Source organism: Dermochelys coriacea, chromosome 17 (genome assembly GCF_009764565.3).
Source record: "Dermochelys coriacea isolate rDerCor1 chromosome 17, rDerCor1.pri.v4, whole genome shotgun sequence".
NCBI classification, from domain to species: domain Eukaryota; kingdom Metazoa; phylum Chordata; order Testudines; family Dermochelyidae; genus Dermochelys; species Dermochelys coriacea.
In genome coordinates, this window is record NC_050084.1 from 1,792,059 (window position 1) to 1,808,794 (window position 16,736).

Sequence of the window (16,736 nt, forward strand, 5' to 3'; positions counted from 1 at the left end):
GTGTGGGGGGGGGTCTGTCAGGCGGTGCCGCGCTGGGGGGGGTGGGGTCGGGTCTGTCAGGCGGTGCCGCGCTGGGGGGGGTCGGGTCTGTCAGGCGGTGCCACACTAGGTGTATTGGGGGGTATCGGTCAGGCGGTGCCGCGCTGGGGGGGGTCGGGTCTGTCAGGCGGTGCCACACTAGGTGTATTGGGGGGTATCGGTCAGGCGGTGCCGCGCTGGGGGGGGTCGGGTCTGTCAGGCGGTGCCACACTAGGTGTATTGGGGGGGGTCTGTCAGGCGGTGCCGCGCTGGGGGGGGTGGGGGGGGTCTGTCAGGCGGTGCCACACTAGGTGTATTGGGGGGTATCGGTCAGGCGGTGCCGCGCTGGGGGGGTCTGTCCTCAGTGCCGCACTGGGCTGGATGTCGTGTCTGGCACCAGCTGCCCTGTGGGTGGGGAGGAGCTAGCAGAGACAGATGGGGACGATCATTGGGGGGCCTGTACATCTCATTAAGTAGCGTTCAGCTGCCCCCCTCCCTAACACCCATTGGCAGCTCAGGGTAATTGGCACAGTTGTGGTCTTTTCCATCAATCCCCCATTCTGTGACCAGCTAACACCGGGAAAAGTGTTAAACGATATCGCCATTCAGTGTTAAAGGGGTTTTCTAATCATGTTAATTCACCCAGTTTTAAGCAAGAATTCTCTTCCCCCCCCCCCCCCACAGAATTTAAATGACTCTCATAACTTGCCTGCTGCAGCCAGGACACCTTCAGAGGGACTCAGCAGCTAGTTCGGTGGAGGAGGCACCCATTTGCCCCTGTGCAGTGAGGACTTACCAGCATTTTGTCTCTCCGTGCACATAGCTGTCATGGCTAGCATTGTGCCCAGAACATCTTTAGACTTCCTTTGAATGTCAGCCTTCCCAAAACTTCTTGGCAAACATATACCTGCTACCCAGGAATTCTCTGCAGGTCTAGAAGGTAGACCACAGCTGGCCAGCTACATACAGAAACATCCTCATGAAACAGTTGCACTGGGGATCCCGTAGAATGAGGCAATTGCCCCACTGGAAACTTTTTTAGCGTTAGGCATCAGTGCTATTCTTGAAAGGTAAGGATTTGGGCTACTGTGACAAAGTGGGATGGGGAAAATGATGCATGCTCAGGGAGGTGTTTTAATTCATCTTTTAAAACAGTTATTTTCATTGTGTTTTAATTGATATAATTATAGAAAATGCTATTAAAAATGTTTGGGTTTGAAACAGGGCTTGAGGTGAGAGAAATGAGAGCGTGGATAGCACCAGCAGAACCCACATCATCATCCTTACACACGGGGGTATGGTAAGGCACCTACATTCAGAGTGGCAATCCCAGCTCTCACAATCTTATTTGTTAGATGCAGTGTAAAGAAAATCCTGCTTCTTAAAAAGATGGGTACATGTTCATATTACAGTGTTGGATCCAGTGTCTGGTATAGCCTAGATGCCATGGAAGCTTCCACCGTGTAACTTCTAATGTATCTGAGGCCTCGCTTTCAGCTCTGCCTCTCTCTTGCCAGTCTGAGGCCCTCCCAGTTTCCTAATGCACCTTAATCCTACCCCTACAGCAGCCACTGCTATTCCAGTCTATGGTCCCTACATAGCTTTCCGGGTGAGAGGATAGCACATTCTAAGCAGCCAAACCCACCATCCTCTCACTGACTTCCCACAGCTTCTTGGCAACAGCATCGTCATGGGCCTGGGGGCTAGGATCTTGTACCCGGCAGTCCACAAAGTACCGTCCGCTGAACATCTCAATCCCCTCCTGTGTGGCACAGTAGATAGAGGTCTGGGCTCCATCAGTGGGGTCTCGGAAGAAGAGCCAGGAGATGGGAACAAAGAATGGCCACAGCCAGATCGGAATGTAGCGGAATAGTTCAGTGTTAACGACCCCTGAAAGCAAAATAAAGAAGCAGCTACAGTTAGACTGGAATGTACAGGAAACATCCCTCATCTGGGAGGAGGGTGTCTTACTCAGGAGGCAAAAAGAGCAATGGTGCCAGTGAAGACGGAGAGAGAGAGAGAAGGCAAAAACTACATGAGATCCAGGCAGGCACACTGGGTTTGGTTCTTAGTACATTTCTCTGAGAACCATCTACAGATCTTTGGTCTGATGCGAAATGGCCGTTCTTATGTTCTCTTAGTACTCACTTGACAGGAACTTGATGCAAAGAGGGGTTAAGCATATGGACAGTTCAAAGAAAGTGACTTGCACAGTAGGGTGTTGAATGGTTTCTAATCTGTACATCATGCTTCCTCCAAATACCAGTTCCATTTTCTGGCCTCCCTCCCACCCAAATTCCAACCAGTGCTGGAGAGGTAGGAAAGAATTTAATTTCAGGCAGGGCAAAATGCAGAATGAGGGATCACGGCCTTGGGGGTAAAGAGTAACTTTGGTTCATTAGAAAGCTGCCTCTCTTATTAAGATTGCTGACCAATCCTCCTTGACTGGGTGGGAGGCTCAGTGTGAAAGGGAAGAGCCGCAGGAGTCCAGGGGCTTGAGTACCTGTCTTAGGGGAGATCTGAAATTAACCCAGATCAGAAATTATCGTCCTTAGTAGCCAGTTTGTCCTGAGACAGGTCTCAAACAGGACCGGATTGAACTTCACCTCTTGAGTAGCAAGGCTCTGATCTATAACTCTCAGGAACTTTGTTGGGATTTGGAAGCCACATCCCCAGAGAAAGGCTGGACCCATGCTCACCTGGGTGAACAGCATAGCAGGTTACATCGGTTCCCTCCAGTTTGTTGGCCAGCTCTCGGGCATACAAGATGTTGGCCAGTTTGCTGGTGCAATAAGCCTGGAAGTTCTGCAGTATCCCTTCCACTGGCTTATGGAGGGTCTCAAAGTCTATCTTCCCCAATCGATGTGCATTGGAGGCCACAATCACCATGCGGCTCGGTGCACTGAGCTTCAGCCGCTCTAGGAGGAGGTGAGTCAGAAGGAAGTGACCAAGGTGGTTGACCTGAAAGACCAGGTTAAAGCCATCCTTCTTCCTGCCACCTGCTCCAACCCCTGTAGAGAAAAATAAGCTCCAATATACAGCAGTGATCTCTGGTCCAGGACTTTCTCTACCCGACAGGGTCCTGCAAGCCAAAACCAGCCTACACTGTGTTATACCCCACCTCAGAGAGTCATCACCCCAACATCAGCATCCAGGAATCTCCCCCAGAACCTCCTCAGCACAGCCTCAGGGCCTGACCTACCTATCCCTGCCCCACTAGGAGCTGGGTGACAGGCTCGGTAATGAGATTCCCACCTGCGTTGTTGATCAGGATGTCAAGGCGAGGCTCAGATCTCAGGAAAGTCTCTGCAAATGCTCGCACTGAGTCCAGGCTGGCCAGGTCCAAACTCATGAAGAGAACCTCATTGTTCCCGCTCTCCTGGAGAAAGAGGGGGAGGCACTCATTGCAGGCCACAGTGATGCCTGGGGCAGTTAGGCTCCAGACCAGTGACAGCGACCCGGAAGGTGGTGTCCCATTTCCACCTTGAAGCACGGGGCAAACTGCAAACAGGAACTAGCAGAGGGAGCTGCTTATCCTTCAGAGCACCCAGCCCCAGAGCATGTTTTTTTTGCAGGCTCCGCAGTGGTTACTGTTTGGCACCATGCAGCCAGCTAGCCCACATTGAGGCACCCAAGCAGGATGGAGAAAGGCCACACCGGATGCTTCAATTGCCAATTGGGCAGGTAAATGGGGAATTCAGGCATCCCTGGGGCAGTCAGAGGATCCAGCCTGGGGAATGCTGTCATCTTGGTTAGCTCCCTGCATATAGAAATGGGGCTCACCGGGCCCATGGAATGTGCACAAACCCGTTGCCAGCATTCTCTGTAGGCAAGTACCTCTGCAGCCCTCCACTCCCCACCCAGAGCTGGCACCTACGCCTCTCGCCTCACTGGGAAGTAGCAGAGCCCTTAAATGCTGCTTCCTCTCCTGGGAATAAGGGAACTCTTTTATTGCTTATCTACCAGGGCTCCTAAACCTTCCCCAAGCTGGTACCACTGCCCTCTGCACCTCCCTGGGTATGCTCCATCCTAAACCTTGGTGGACCCTCGCCTTTCTCAAAGTTCAGCAGCATCTCGTGACAGTGCAGGCCTGCCATATAGCAGGGACTGCTCATCTCTGGGGCTCAGACTGCATCCATATGAGTGAAGCAAGAGGAGTGCAGAGCCCGCACCCGCCTGATGTCATAGACAGCCGCTTCTCCTCTCGCTCTGCTGCGACAGGCCAGGATGACGCGAGCTCTTCTCCGGGCCAGATCCAGGGCCGTCATCTTCCCAATCCCAGTGTTTCCCCCTGGAAAAGCAGAACAAGGAGCTGGGCACAAGGAGATGACCAAGAGCAGCCTAGCTCTGAGTTGTGGTAGCACTGTGTTCCCTCTCAAAACAATTCATAGAGCCTGCCTGAAATCCAGTCACCTCTAGGGAGGAACGGTGTCCCTAGCCTCTGTTTGCCAGAAGCTGGGAATGACAGACAGGCTGGATCACTGGATGATTCCCTGTTCTGTTCATGCCCTCTGGGGCACCTGGCACTGGCCACTCTTGGAAGACAGGATACTGGACTAGATGGACCTTTGCTCTGACCCAATAAGGCCATTCTTATGGAGGAGGGCGCAGCCAGCACACAACCCCTGCACAACAAACCAGGAGAAGAGAACTTTGCCAAGGACACCAGGGTCCAAATCTCCTCTCACTGAAATTGCCTGGGGAGCTTTGTTTTTTGAAAGTCACATTTAGAGGATCCATTTGCAATGTTCTGTGTGGAAATGCTACAGAGAAATTCTTTTTCTTACGATCAATAGACTGTGGAACTCATTGCCACAGCACATTGCTGAGGCCAAAAGATAGCCACAGCCAATGGGGGATTGGCTGTTTCTATGGTTATCATGCATATCTAAGATTAGACTAGTAAATACTAGACAAGAGTTTGGGGGAGGGAAAGAGCAACTCAGCACACAGCCAAGCTCAAACTCTTCCAGGCTAGGAGACTTCACTGGGGGGCAGGTTATCCCATAACCCTGCTGTGGGGCTGCCTGCACATTCATCTCACATATCCAGCCCTGGTCATTGGACTAAAGGTGGACCCCAGGTGATTCTGATCTGTCTCAATTAGCGGAGTCAAGTCTGCTGGAATCCCAACTCTTGACAGGAGCCTTGGGAGCTCCAGCCAGATGCATTGAGCTCACATCTGTGGCCTAGAGGGAGAAGGCAGAGCTGGGCCTGGCACCCAGCGTGTGCTCTGCCAACAGGAGACAATGTGCTGCATGGGAAGCAGAGTCCTTGTCCTGAGCTGGGGGTGGGAAGGGGGTTTCCCACTTTTAAAGAGTCTCTACCAGAGGCCAGGTAGCCCCCCCAGCATCCTTGGAGGCACCTGTCCCCTCTCCCCCTCACCTGTGATGACCACGGTCCTCCCTCGGAGGCTGGTTTGGGCCCTACACTTGGCCCCTTTGATGCAGTTGTAATAGAGGAGGGCGTAGAGGCCCAGGAGCAGCCCAAGCACTAGCAGCACTGTGGCCATGGCTTCCTGGGGCGCAGCGAACAGGGTTAGCAGCAGGTTTCCGTTGGCTGCAGCCAATTCACAGGTGCCTCCAGCTGCAAGATTCACTTTTCAGGCCGAGCTGCGCTCCTGGGCGGGCCGGAGCCAGAACCTGCATCAGGGAAGGACCAGGACAAAGGTCACTTGCTCCACATTGCATGAAAGCTTTCCTGGGCTGTTCTCTGCATGCAGCAAAGCTATGGCAAGCCTCCTGGGCCAAACCTCCGCAAGTTCACGCCCAGGATGTGAGGTTCTGAAGCTGGCTCTGATCCAGGCATGGCTTCAGGCCACTCGGCCTGGGCCCTCTGCTTTATAGCGTGAGATTGGCTGAAATACAGCCTATCTGCTGGCAACACCGCCACCTGCAGATCCGTAGCCTGCAGGGCACGAATTCGGCTTTACACAAGGAGCTCGAGATGGCTGGGAAATTTCTGATCAACATTTTTTGTCCAAAAAAGCCAATTTGTCAAAACCGAACCTGCTTGCAGGAAAGCCTTGGTTTCCATTCGTCCCCCAGCTCAAACAAGCGGCGACAGACGTGTCAAAGCTCTCAAACATCCTGTTTCAGCATTTTCTAAACAAACCTGTTGCAGGTTTTGATTGAAATGACTTGATAGATGAGCGACAAGGCGGGTGAGGTGGTATCTTTTATTGGACCTACTTCTGTTGGTGAGACACACAAGCTTCCATAGAGCTCTGCGTAAGCTGAACCAGAGCTCTGCATAAGCTCGAGAGCTTGTCTCTTGCACCATCAGAAGCTGGTCCAATAAAAGATATCCCCTCGCCCACCTTGTGGGTCTAATATCTAACACTAATATCAATAGTGTTAGGTTTCAGAGTAGCAGCCGTGTTAGTCTGTATTCGCAAAAAGAAAAGGAGTATTTGTTAGTCTCTAAGGTGCCACAAGTACTCCTTTTCTTTTTATCAATAGTGGTGTAGCCTTGTCAGTGCTACAAGGCTGCAACCCTATTGATACATACATTAATTTACATTTAGATAATGAAACCTTTCGATTGGCCCAGTCCAAAAGCAGGTTCAGATTTTAGTATGCAGAATTTTTCAAGATCAAATTTTTGTCCTGATTTGGGATGGAAAATTGTTTTGAAATCTCAAAATTTTCCCCCAGACAGGAAACCTGTTTGTCACCCAGCTCAGCAAGGATGGTATGTTTGTTTTCTTCAACAACCCATGAATGCAGTGGGCATGGTGGAGGCTCAGCACCTTTGAAAACCTGATTGGCACCCCTGCAGCAGCACTTTAACAAACATTAACTGATTCGTGCTCCCAGCTGGCTTAGGGACAGGGCCATAAGCTGTAGGGTCAGTATTTGCCATGGACAGGTGCACAGACAGGTTTCAACAGGCTTAGAACCACCATTCACTTTCTGAACTATAGGTTTATTTCATGGTTTTGCATCAAAGAGATGCTGATTATGGAGTCTGCTAGAGAACTAAGACCCCAGCAGTGGGACAAAATCCTAATATGAAAAAACTAAAATAGCAGAGCAGGCATGGGGGCTTGAAATGATTCGTTATCTAGCCCCGTAGACATGCATTTCACTTTACAGACCTAGGAGCCCTATATTCTCTGTGTCCAAGAACACAAAATTGTCCCCCAGCCCATCCTAACAGACAATTGGACAAACGCCTCCTGTTCCCAATCATGCAGGGCCCCCCCATTCATGGCCACACAATAGCTCTGTGGCAGCGACAGGAGTTACTCACCTGGAAGGTCTCCCATGTGCGTAGGGACCGCTTGCTGGCAGTAGAAAGACACTGGAATCAGATCCCTGGCAAACACTGGACTAGAGAAAACAGCTCAACTCCACCACTGGGCAGTACAAGCAGAGAAGGGGGTGAGCCCACAGAGGGGAGGAAGAGTGTTTACCTTCGGTTCCTGCATGCTGGGCTAGCAGTAGCCAGGGGCTGCAGAGAAGGGGTGCACAGCAGCCAGCAGACGTGAGCAAGCCAGTTCCAGAAACCTCCTTGCCAGGCTCTGGGGGGAGTTGTAGCCAGCCGCCTATGATTTTAAGTGGAATAAATGGGGGGGGGGGGAGCAGAGGGTAAAGGGACAGAGGGAAGAAAATGCTGCTTCAGGGGGACATTTGGACAGGTAGAAGGGGTGCATCCCATGGGCATATATGCCAACCTCCCTCAGGAACATTCACCAGCTCCAGGAGAAGTTCCTCTGCTGAAGGACTGTTTGGCTGAAATGACATTTGCCAAGCACTGAGATCAATGGCTGGAGGGTACCAGAGCAAATCATTACAGTCTTAGCATTTACTTTACCACCCGCCCCCGCCCCGGGTTATGGCTGAAGATGATTAAACAAACCCTCATCTCCCAGTACCTGAGGCTAAATTCATGCAGGGCTTTAAAACGCTTTGCACCCGAGAGCTACAAGAAACCAGAGCCAACATGTTGAGTAAGTTCTGGTATTTTGGCACAGCCTTCAACACAGGAGCATGTTCCCTGCGGCTAGTGATTAGCCAATCCACTCTCTCACAGGTCTCAGGAGGTAAGCACAGGTGTAACCCTAAGGTACAAGTGAAGTCATGGCCCAGGAGCCTTCCTGCAGCGGGGACATGGCCTCACAACCTGCCCAAGGAGGTTCCTGTCTGAAGAGGGTGAGAAGCTATCTGAGCCCCAAACTGCAGGTGGGAGGGGAAAAAAGAAGGGTGCAAGTGTGGTTCTTGCTCTGTTTTCAATAGTATTATGAGAGTTTATTAATACAGACTTAATGCCATTGGAACAGATCGCAAATCCTTCCGTCTTTGTACAAAAAGAGTTAGTATTTCCAGATCAGAACATCGAGTATAAAACAGTAAAAATACAGCAGAGAGCGGCTCTAGGGCAGGAGAGCCAGGAGTGAAGGGGAAGGCTGCTGAGTGTGAGCAGCTTCCCGCCCTGTAATAGCTACAAACCTTGAGTGCCAACAGAGTGAGTCTGCTATGCAGCATGATGCTCTAAGAACATACCCTGTACAGAGTGGGGTGCACACGGCCAGTGCATGGCACTGATGTGGTCAAGAACAAAGGAGGAGCCACAGAGGCCATCACAGATACACCCTGTATTCGAACCTTCCATTCTTCGGGAGAAGCCTCATTCCCCCTGGGAGCTCACTTTGTCCCCAGCCACCCTGGTCCTGGAGGCCTGGGACAGAGCAGAGGGAGAAGAGCAGACCAGGGCTGTTCCTGGGCACAGCCTGGAAGCCCTTCTCACAGAGGTTGGGTTTTGCCTTGGGATGCTCTTGAAGATCCTTGCTTGTGTTTACAGAGTCAGGACAGACAGTCGAAAGCAGGAGGTGACGTATTTTGTTTTTTATATACAGAATACAGGAAACTTTCTGTAAAGTCTAAAACATTACAATGACTATGTACATCGGAACTAGCTGTTCTGGAGGGTAGGGAGGTGGCATAGAACAAAAAAGACAAACAGGTTTACGACAAACGATTTGCTACAATAGACAGTTTGAGGCAACGTCATACCACATGTAGCACTGTACACAGCTTTAAAACATTGAAAATGCCATCACGGATGTATTTACAGAGTCCAATACTTTTCCTTCTTTGAAATAAAACAGGATGGACAGCAGGAAAAGAACTCATTTCTCATTGCCCATAATACACAGTAGCTACTTGTAGTGCAACCATAGCAGGGAGGGAAGGGGTAAAATAACTGGGGAGGAGGATAGCACTTCTTTACATTAAATAAAACAATGATATTGTATAGATTTGCTGTATGAAAACTGTATTTTTCTCTTTTAATATAAAACTATTGTCACTGGCACAAAATAGAACAAGTTTTTGATTATTTTACAACTGCATGGGAACGATCTGTCAGAGAGAGTCCAAGTCAGCCAGCACCCGCCCCTCCCCCTCCTCACTCTGACACGTCCTCCTCTTGCTGCAGCTTTCCTTTTAAAATGAAATGTATAGTACAAATATATGTGCAAATGCCCCTAAAACTTGAGCAAAAGAAGAAAATAATTAAAAAAGTGAAACGTTCTTCATTTCATGCAAACGGCGCGTGAACAGTTTCTGGGCCGACAGAAAATCCCAACTTGGTTTGTACATTTTGCATTGCAGAAGTCTCAGGACAGGGCTTTTCTTCCCCTCCGGCTCTGCCTCAGCTCCTAGGGAACGGAGTTGGACCGCAGCACGGGCACCTGGTGGGGTTTCAGAGAGAGCTTTTCCTCCAAGTCCATGTCTTGTACTAAGGCAGTGTCCCCTTTGGGCTGTTTGGTCGCAAAGTCAGTGATGCTGAAGACAAACTGCAGGCAGCCCAGTTTGATGTAACTGCCATGGTGGAGCAGGGCTGTTCCTTCCCACCCCGCCCCACTGCCTCCTATTAAACTAGAGCTGCTGGCTTTGCAATTGCAGGGTTTCCGGTGTTGCCCTTGTGCCTGGGAATTCATCACAACTGCTTCTTCGTGCGGCTCCTCGTCCTGTTTTCTGCCTTTGTGGCATTCTGGAAAAGAAACGCAAATGAGAAACAGGCCGGGGCAAGTGTCCCATCCAGAGAGTGTCACACTCAAGTGCAGCAGTCACATGATCACCAGCAACTTCAGAGTGCGGCCAGCCCCTGGGTGCAGGGATCTCTCAGCGGCCTGTATGTAGGCCCAGCTGTGGGAAGGGCACGAGGTCAGGTGGGCAGCAGGAGTGAAGCAATGGGAGGATAAAGAGGTGGATAATGATGCTTAGAGTGTAGCCCCTGACAGGACCAGGTCAGAGGCTGTGTTTCCTGCAAGTTGCATGCTTGGGCGGCCACGTAGGAAAGATTCAAATGTCACCCAGCTGATTAGAGAGCACAGCTGGCAGCATGTGCCCCTTCCCCCACATTGCTCCATCCTGAAGCTGCTCCCGGGACCCTCCTGCTGGCTGTGCAGAGCCAGGGGGGAGAGGGGGCAGAGGTAGAGGGTGCTGTCAGGGTGTCTCCCTCCCACTGTACTCCATCTCTACAGTGCAGGGCAGAGGGGACAGCTTAGCTCAGGAGGACGCAGAGCTGCTGTGGTCTGAATGGGGAGTGGCAGAGTGCCTTTCTTAAAGAAACAGTGCACTGTTTGAGATTTCCCCAGCAGCCAGCTCAGTCTCTCTCTCCCACACAAACACAATCACAATCTCCTCCTCCCCCTGTCCGCATATCCCATCTCCACAGAGCTGGGGCGGGGAGACACAGGAGCTTTCAGTGAGTGTCTTAAAGAGACAGCGCACAGCTTTCCCCAGCAGCCGTGTCTCTCTCTTTCTCTCTCTCTCACACAGTCTCTTCCACACTCGCCTCCCAACACATACTTGTATTATTATTGTTACTACTTGGTACTTCCTGCAATGCACGTATGTTCTCTGTAATTTTATTCTTTCAAAGTATGTTATTTTAGTGTTTTGACTGGTCTATGCATTTCATAATTTTTATTTCTCTTACACTTAAATTTAATTCTTTGAGTAATGAGTTCTAAAATGCCTAACCTGTCCTGGTGGGAGTAACTGTCCCTATTGTAACTTTTTAAAAATATACATTATATCTAGGTTTTTTGTTTCTACTGGTGGCACACATCTGCACATACCAAAATTTATTCCATACATGGGTCGAAAAAATTAGAGGGAACATTGGTCAGAGGCAAATCTACATATCAAGTCTACGGAGACCATCTGATTCCAGCTCAGAATTGATCGTTTTCAGGAGAGAGACAGGTGTCAGGAAAGGGTCCCTAAGTCTGAATTAACTCTAATTAGAGGAAGCAGGTATTTGTAGTTCAAAGCACTTGTTGTCCCAAGCGGCTGAGCTCAGAGAGGAGAGTTATACTGTGTAGCTGATGGGCAAGTCTGGGCTTTGGGGAGACCCCTTCCTTCTGTATACGGTACTTCAGCACAAGCTGGAGTTTCTGCTCCCCCCACTGCTGGCTCCTCTGGCAGCAGGAGACCAGGGCACCATCTCCCTTTAGGGAACATGTTCTTGCATAACTTACTGATCACACTCTGCACTTTGGCAACAATGCTGCTGGGAGGAATGGGTGTAGTCTTCTCCGAGAAGTCACATGAATACAGAACATTGTCCACAGTCGTCCCATGTTCACTGTAGTTCAACAGCTCATAATGTTTTGTATTCTAGGAAGGAAGGAAGAGAAACTTCACATGTAACCCAGGCAAGGCTCTGAATGGGACAGAAAGCCCCAAGACCCCATTCTGTACTGCATTCCTGCTCAGATGGAAGGACCTACCGAGCTAAACACGCCATTTCAGGCAGTGGCAGCAAGTCAGACTTCATGGCATCTGGCTGCATGCATGTTACCCAGAATGCTTTGCATGCTGATCTTGCACAGAATGCAAAATGAGCAAATGAAAACTGCTCACACAGTTGTGGGCTCGTCAACCCTCTGAATGAGATTCCTATAGTTGGGAACATGCTGTACTGCACAGAACCCAATTCCCCACCTGCTAATCCTTGGCCAGACCCCTCACATTAGCCACTGTGTGCTGCTCACTACACTACCAAGGGGTCTAACCAGAAAAGAGTGTCTGCTAGTGAACAACACTTCATTCCCAAACAACGGAGCACATACACAGTGCTGGAAAAACAGCAGGCCTCAGCCCTCCCTTCACAGGGGGTCAACAGCACAGCTGTGAACACTAACTCCAGGCACAAGGCACTGCCCCCGAGATTAAACACACTGCCTCTGGTGTGCCTGGCATTCTAGAGACACTCAGGTACGAGTGAGTCCCTGCCCCCAGCACACCGCCCGACAGTGGGGGGAAGCGGATTGACCAGATCTTGTCACAGCAGAGTAGGATCAAGTTATGAAATTGCTATTACATTAAAAGTACAATGTTTTGTTAGCCCACATTACATGGACTAAAACCTAGCTAACAGGGATAGCGAAGTCATTGTCAATGGGGAATTATCCGCCCAATGGGTGTTTCTGGTGGGCTCCTGCAAGGATGTGCTCATATAGTAATTACCAAATAATCTGCTCAGGCAGTAGTAAATAATGATAGGGACATGTCAATTCTAGAGCGTGAGCCAGGCTCATGTGAATAGCATGTGTAACACGCCAAAGGCAAAGTCCTACATCTGGGGACAAAGAACACAGGTCTCACGTAGAGGACAGGGAATGATTTTGGAAAGCAGTGACTCTGAAGAGGACTTGGCTGAATATGTGCTCCCAGTTTGACACGGTGACTAAGAGGGGGATTCTTGGATGTATAAGCATAGACATATACTGAGGAGTAGGGAGGTGTTCCCACCCTATAGGGCAATATGAGACCACTACTGGACTAGTGTATCCAGTTCTGGTGCCCACGCTTCAAAAAGGATGTTGACACTGAAAACAGATTAAGGATGTGCAGAGACTCAGCCCAGAGAGTTTGCCCTGAGGGAACTTGTCAGCAGATCTCTCTGCCTCAGAAAGAGGGTTACCAGTAAATGCTGACCCCACCTTAACTCTAGTACAAGCCTGGCTCTCACTCTGCAGCCCACAAAGGAGCTCCACACAAGAAAGACAACCCGATGCCTTCATCTCCATCTCTGAGCAAGTGGCAAACCAAAGGCCCAAGCACTCACCTCATCATAGAATATGCAGGCATGTTTGCCAGACACATAGTTACAGTGACCATAGCTTGTAAGGCACACATCCATGTCAGCTCCTGCAACGGACGGGAAGACAAATTTCAACTGAATTCAGAAGAGCTGGCACAGGCAGCACAGAGCAAGAGAATTAAACATTGGGGGCTTGCTTCCTTAGTATCTGCTCTCACATCTTGGTGAACAGTGCTGAGATAAGCCACAGAACAAGGTTTCCTCAGGGTTCTGGCTGTATGATTAAGCAGGGGAAGGCAGAAAACCATTTCAGCATTATTGTGCCCTTCCAGTGTGCTAGGGGGCTCCAGGCTGAGGCAAGAGTGGCAAATGCCCAGAATGATCATTAACCTCCCTTCTTAGCAGTTACCAGATAGAAACCAACTTGGGGAGCCTAGGATAGCGGTGACTTTTTAATGCCAAATCTCTTAGACTATGTGGTATCAAGAGTTAATACTCCCATCCTAAAACAATGGCTATCAAATCTGGGCTACAGGCACCTAGCTATGCCAGTTACACAGTGTCCTGACATCTAAGTGAGCTTTCCTGCACACGTTGCCTGATAATACACAAGAGAAACGTAATTCCAGAATCCCAGGATAAAATGACTGGCCCCAACATGGCATTCTCCAAAGAGCTGCATGCACTTCCACTGGGGTGACTTTAGTGCATTATGGCTTGGATTGTCTACGTGCAAACAAAATAAAAGTTGAAAAAACAAATGGAAAGTTATTTTTTCATTGTGATTCTGCAAGCCCCCAGCTAGGAGAAGTCACTTACCTGTCCCGATGTAGAGGGTTCTGTAGCACATGTTCACTGCACTTCCTATGCCCATTAGGGGATAGAACACTGCCCGAGCTTGCACTTCCTTTCTTTGCACTGTAAGACAAAAGTGAGATCTGAATACTACTGAATAGGTTGCCTATAGTTATATAAAGTTACCAGATTTAAGTGTTCCCCCTACTGGACTTTCTGGGGCTCATGCATAATTTTTAAAGGAAACTATCAACTTGAAATCTGGACAAAAATTGGAAATAGTTTCAGCTCTTACCCCCGACGAATTGTTGTGGTTTTACAGGAACATCTTGCTACTTTTTAGAATTTTTTTCTCCCCCATTGCTATGTGAAAGACCCACATAAGCCACGTGACTACACAGGGGAAATGACACTGGGCATGGACATAGGAAACAAACTGAGGAGACATTATTTCCCCTCTCTCATCTCTTCCAGTTCCAGGACCATGAAGTGTTAAAGCACACGTCTTCTGAATTGTTGTCCTCCAGTTCCTTTAAGATGGTGTCCCTTTAAACTGAATTTGGAGCTAGCAAAAACTGCGAAGTCGGCAGCCCTAGAGACAAAACTGCTAGTTAACCCCTGAGAAAAGCACAGGTAGATGCAGAACAAGCTTTTCCAGGGATCAATTTAAAATTCCTACAGCTGGAAGGCTGGGGTTGGAGGAGGATTCTCTCTTCAACTAGTTTAAATCTTAGTTCAGTCTCCACAGCACAGTCAATCCTGGACCTTCCTACTACTGAGGCTGCCGACAAAGACCCAGTGGTTACATGGACACAGAGATCACATCCCCATTGCACCCGGAACAGGCAGGCTGCCATCTTGTTTCACATAAGGGTCATTCACATAGCAGTCAAATGGCAACCTGGTCTAGGTTTGACTGGCTCAGTACCTGCCCTCTTCCTGTCCATGCAAACCCACACACAGTCTAACCTAACTCCCCACCACACACATCTCCAGGACAGTTTCACATCAAGAAAAGAATTGAAATTGACAAAGCATGCAGATTACAAACTTAGTAAAGAGTGGTCAAAAAACCACAAAAAAATGTAAAATGTGTGTGTCTGGAATTCAACACTGATGTCAAGAACACTCTCCATGGGATTATGTGGCACCTTCAGCATGAAACGTGCCAAAAAGCTTCACTGTTCCCAACACATCATTTCTACATTTGGCTGCTTTGGATGACAGTAACTAGGGCCTGCTTAGTACAGATCAGCCAATGGGGCTTATCTCAGAAGTTGTGTCTCAAGTGTCCCATCAACAAACAAAATAAAAAAGTCAAAATTAGCACAGGGGGAAGCATCTGAAGTTTGATGGGTCAAAAAGACAGAAAGCAGGTAGGGAACCTAGCCATTGATCTCCCCTAGGATAGTTGGTGCCAATGATCGAAGATTCAGCTCTACAAGTGTCTGCTGGCCACATCATTTAATCCCAGTGCTGGCCCTGTGCAGTTCCACAGCTGCCTCTAGCTCCAAAAGTGTTAGAAGAAAGAGACAGTTACTGATAGACATTCAGAATCCATGCTGCAATGCCACAGCCTGAAATGACCAGGTGAGCTGAGCCAAGGGCAAGTCAAGATTGTGATACAGCCAATAGTGCACTACCACAGATCTCATCTCTGTTTCTACTGTACCCCTCCGTAGGCTTAGACCAACTGAGAGCAGGACCCAGCTCCCGCAGGACAACTCTTGTTTACTCCTGAAGGTAAATGGATGTGGCTCAGGGAATCTATACTTCTTCCTAACAACTGGTGATAACCCTAACAGTGGAATAGGAAGCTGCATACCTGACGCAGTTCTATGGGTTAGTGATACTAATACTATAGCAAAGGAAGCAGAATCCTGATCTCAGGCCCTGGCAGATTTTATAAGCGAAGGAGGTAACAGTTTCCAACTCTTTAGAATGAGAACATATCTGCAATTTTTGCTCTGCAGTTACCAATTTGGATTGAAGAAATCCATGGATTTTAAAAAGGTAACACCCTCACTCTATGCCCCTGCTTTTCCTGCTCATGTTTAGGTTTCTCTTTCAAGCCCACAAACCAGTTTTCTCCATCTCCAAAAAGAAGGCAGCAGGACTTCAAACACACTTGTTCATTTGCTTCCCAGATCCCTGAGCCTCTTGGAAACATGCCAGAGAAGGAAGCTGGGCCTCTCTCTTCTTTGCTAGATCAGACTGGTACAACTTGGCTTAGCCCCACAATTACAGGAAACAGAACATCCATGGTTGTGAGTTGCTGTGATGCAGCAGGGAGAGAGCAAGCTCCTTTTCCTACCACATTTGCCAAAAGCTCAACAAGGAGAAGTGGAGGAACATTTCTGATCGAAGAGTATCCAGAGAGGAGGGGCAAGAGGAAGGAAGGAAGGAGATGAAATGGGTGACTTCCAAATACCAGGAGAGAGAGAATCTCTCTGGATGATAGTCTGATGGCATGGTATGCTGAGAAAAACCACAGCTCAATGTAAAGAGACTATTCTAGGGCTGCTCTTACCTTCAATGTGATTTGCCAAAGGAGACGACTGATGGGAACTGACACTGCTCGCTACGGATTGAACTTTGGAAGGAAAGAGCTGCTGTATTCTCTGCAAGGCCAGAAACTTGATTAGCTTCTCATCCAGCATATTTATCTCAATCTCTGTTAATAAATAAAAAGCAATTAGTAAGTTATTCACAGAGAGGGCGTCATTTGATCTGCTGAGGGCTTAACTGTCCTGCTCCTAAGTTTTGCCATTTGCTTCTGTCAGCAGCAACGCCGTCAGGGAAAACTCTGCAGCCTCAAGAGTCGAAAGTACTGGGTGCTCTATTACTGTCTAAGTGCATTC

The 16,736-nt window shown here is 49.0% G+C and overlaps 2 protein-coding genes across 3 annotated transcripts in view; both read right to left on the reverse strand.

Annotated features, from left to right (window-relative positions):
• Positions 1-1,134: 1,134 nt before the first annotated feature.
• DHRS13 (dehydrogenase/reductase 13) lies at positions 1,135-5,783 on the reverse strand. The gene is made up of 5 exons (XM_038376175.2): positions 5,404-5,783; positions 4,191-4,309; positions 3,274-3,397; positions 2,718-3,029; positions 1,135-1,908 (listed from the first exon to the last, which is right to left on the reverse strand). The coding sequence occupies exons 1-5, from the start codon at positions 5,528-5,530 to the stop codon at positions 1,646-1,648; spliced, it is 945 nt and encodes a 314-aa protein (XP_038232103.1). The 5' UTR covers positions 5,531-5,783; the 3' UTR covers positions 1,135-1,645.
• A 3,069-nt stretch (positions 5,784-8,852) lies between these two features.
• The window catches only part of PHF12 (PHD finger protein 12), a 45,145-nt gene continuing 37,261 nt past the window's right edge, over positions 8,853-16,736 (reverse strand). Inside the window, exons 11-15 of one of the 2 annotated variants that reach the window (XM_038375490.2) lie at positions 16,406-16,549; positions 13,900-13,998; positions 13,105-13,187; positions 11,513-11,651; positions 8,853-10,017 (exon numbers count right to left, since the gene is read on the reverse strand). In XM_038375490.2, the coding sequence (XP_038231418.1) occupies positions 9,683-10,017; positions 11,513-11,651; positions 13,105-13,187; positions 13,900-13,998; positions 16,406-16,549 (800 nt within the window). In that variant the 3' untranslated portion in view covers positions 8,853-9,682. The remainder of the gene's footprint in view (positions 10,018-11,512; positions 11,652-13,104; positions 13,188-13,899; positions 13,999-16,405; positions 16,550-16,736) is intronic. The other variant, XM_038375491.2, reaches the window with a different exon arrangement.

What these genes read in the sequence shown, in the direction of transcription:
- DHRS13 (XM_038376175.2), bottom strand. Translation starts at nt 5,530, where the DNA reads ATGGCCACAGTGCTGCTAGTGCTTGGGCTGCTCCTGGGCCTCTACGCC. An exon ending in GAGGACCGTGGTCATCACAG is followed by an intron (nt 4,310 to 5,403) that starts GTGAGGGGGAGA and finishes CTGCTTTTCCAG; the next exon opens with GGGGAAACACTGGGATTGGG. An exon ending in CTGTCTATGACATCAGGCGG is followed by an intron (nt 3,398 to 4,190) that starts GTGCGGGCTCTG and finishes CTCTTTCTCCAG; the next exon opens with GAGAGCGGGAACAATGAGGT.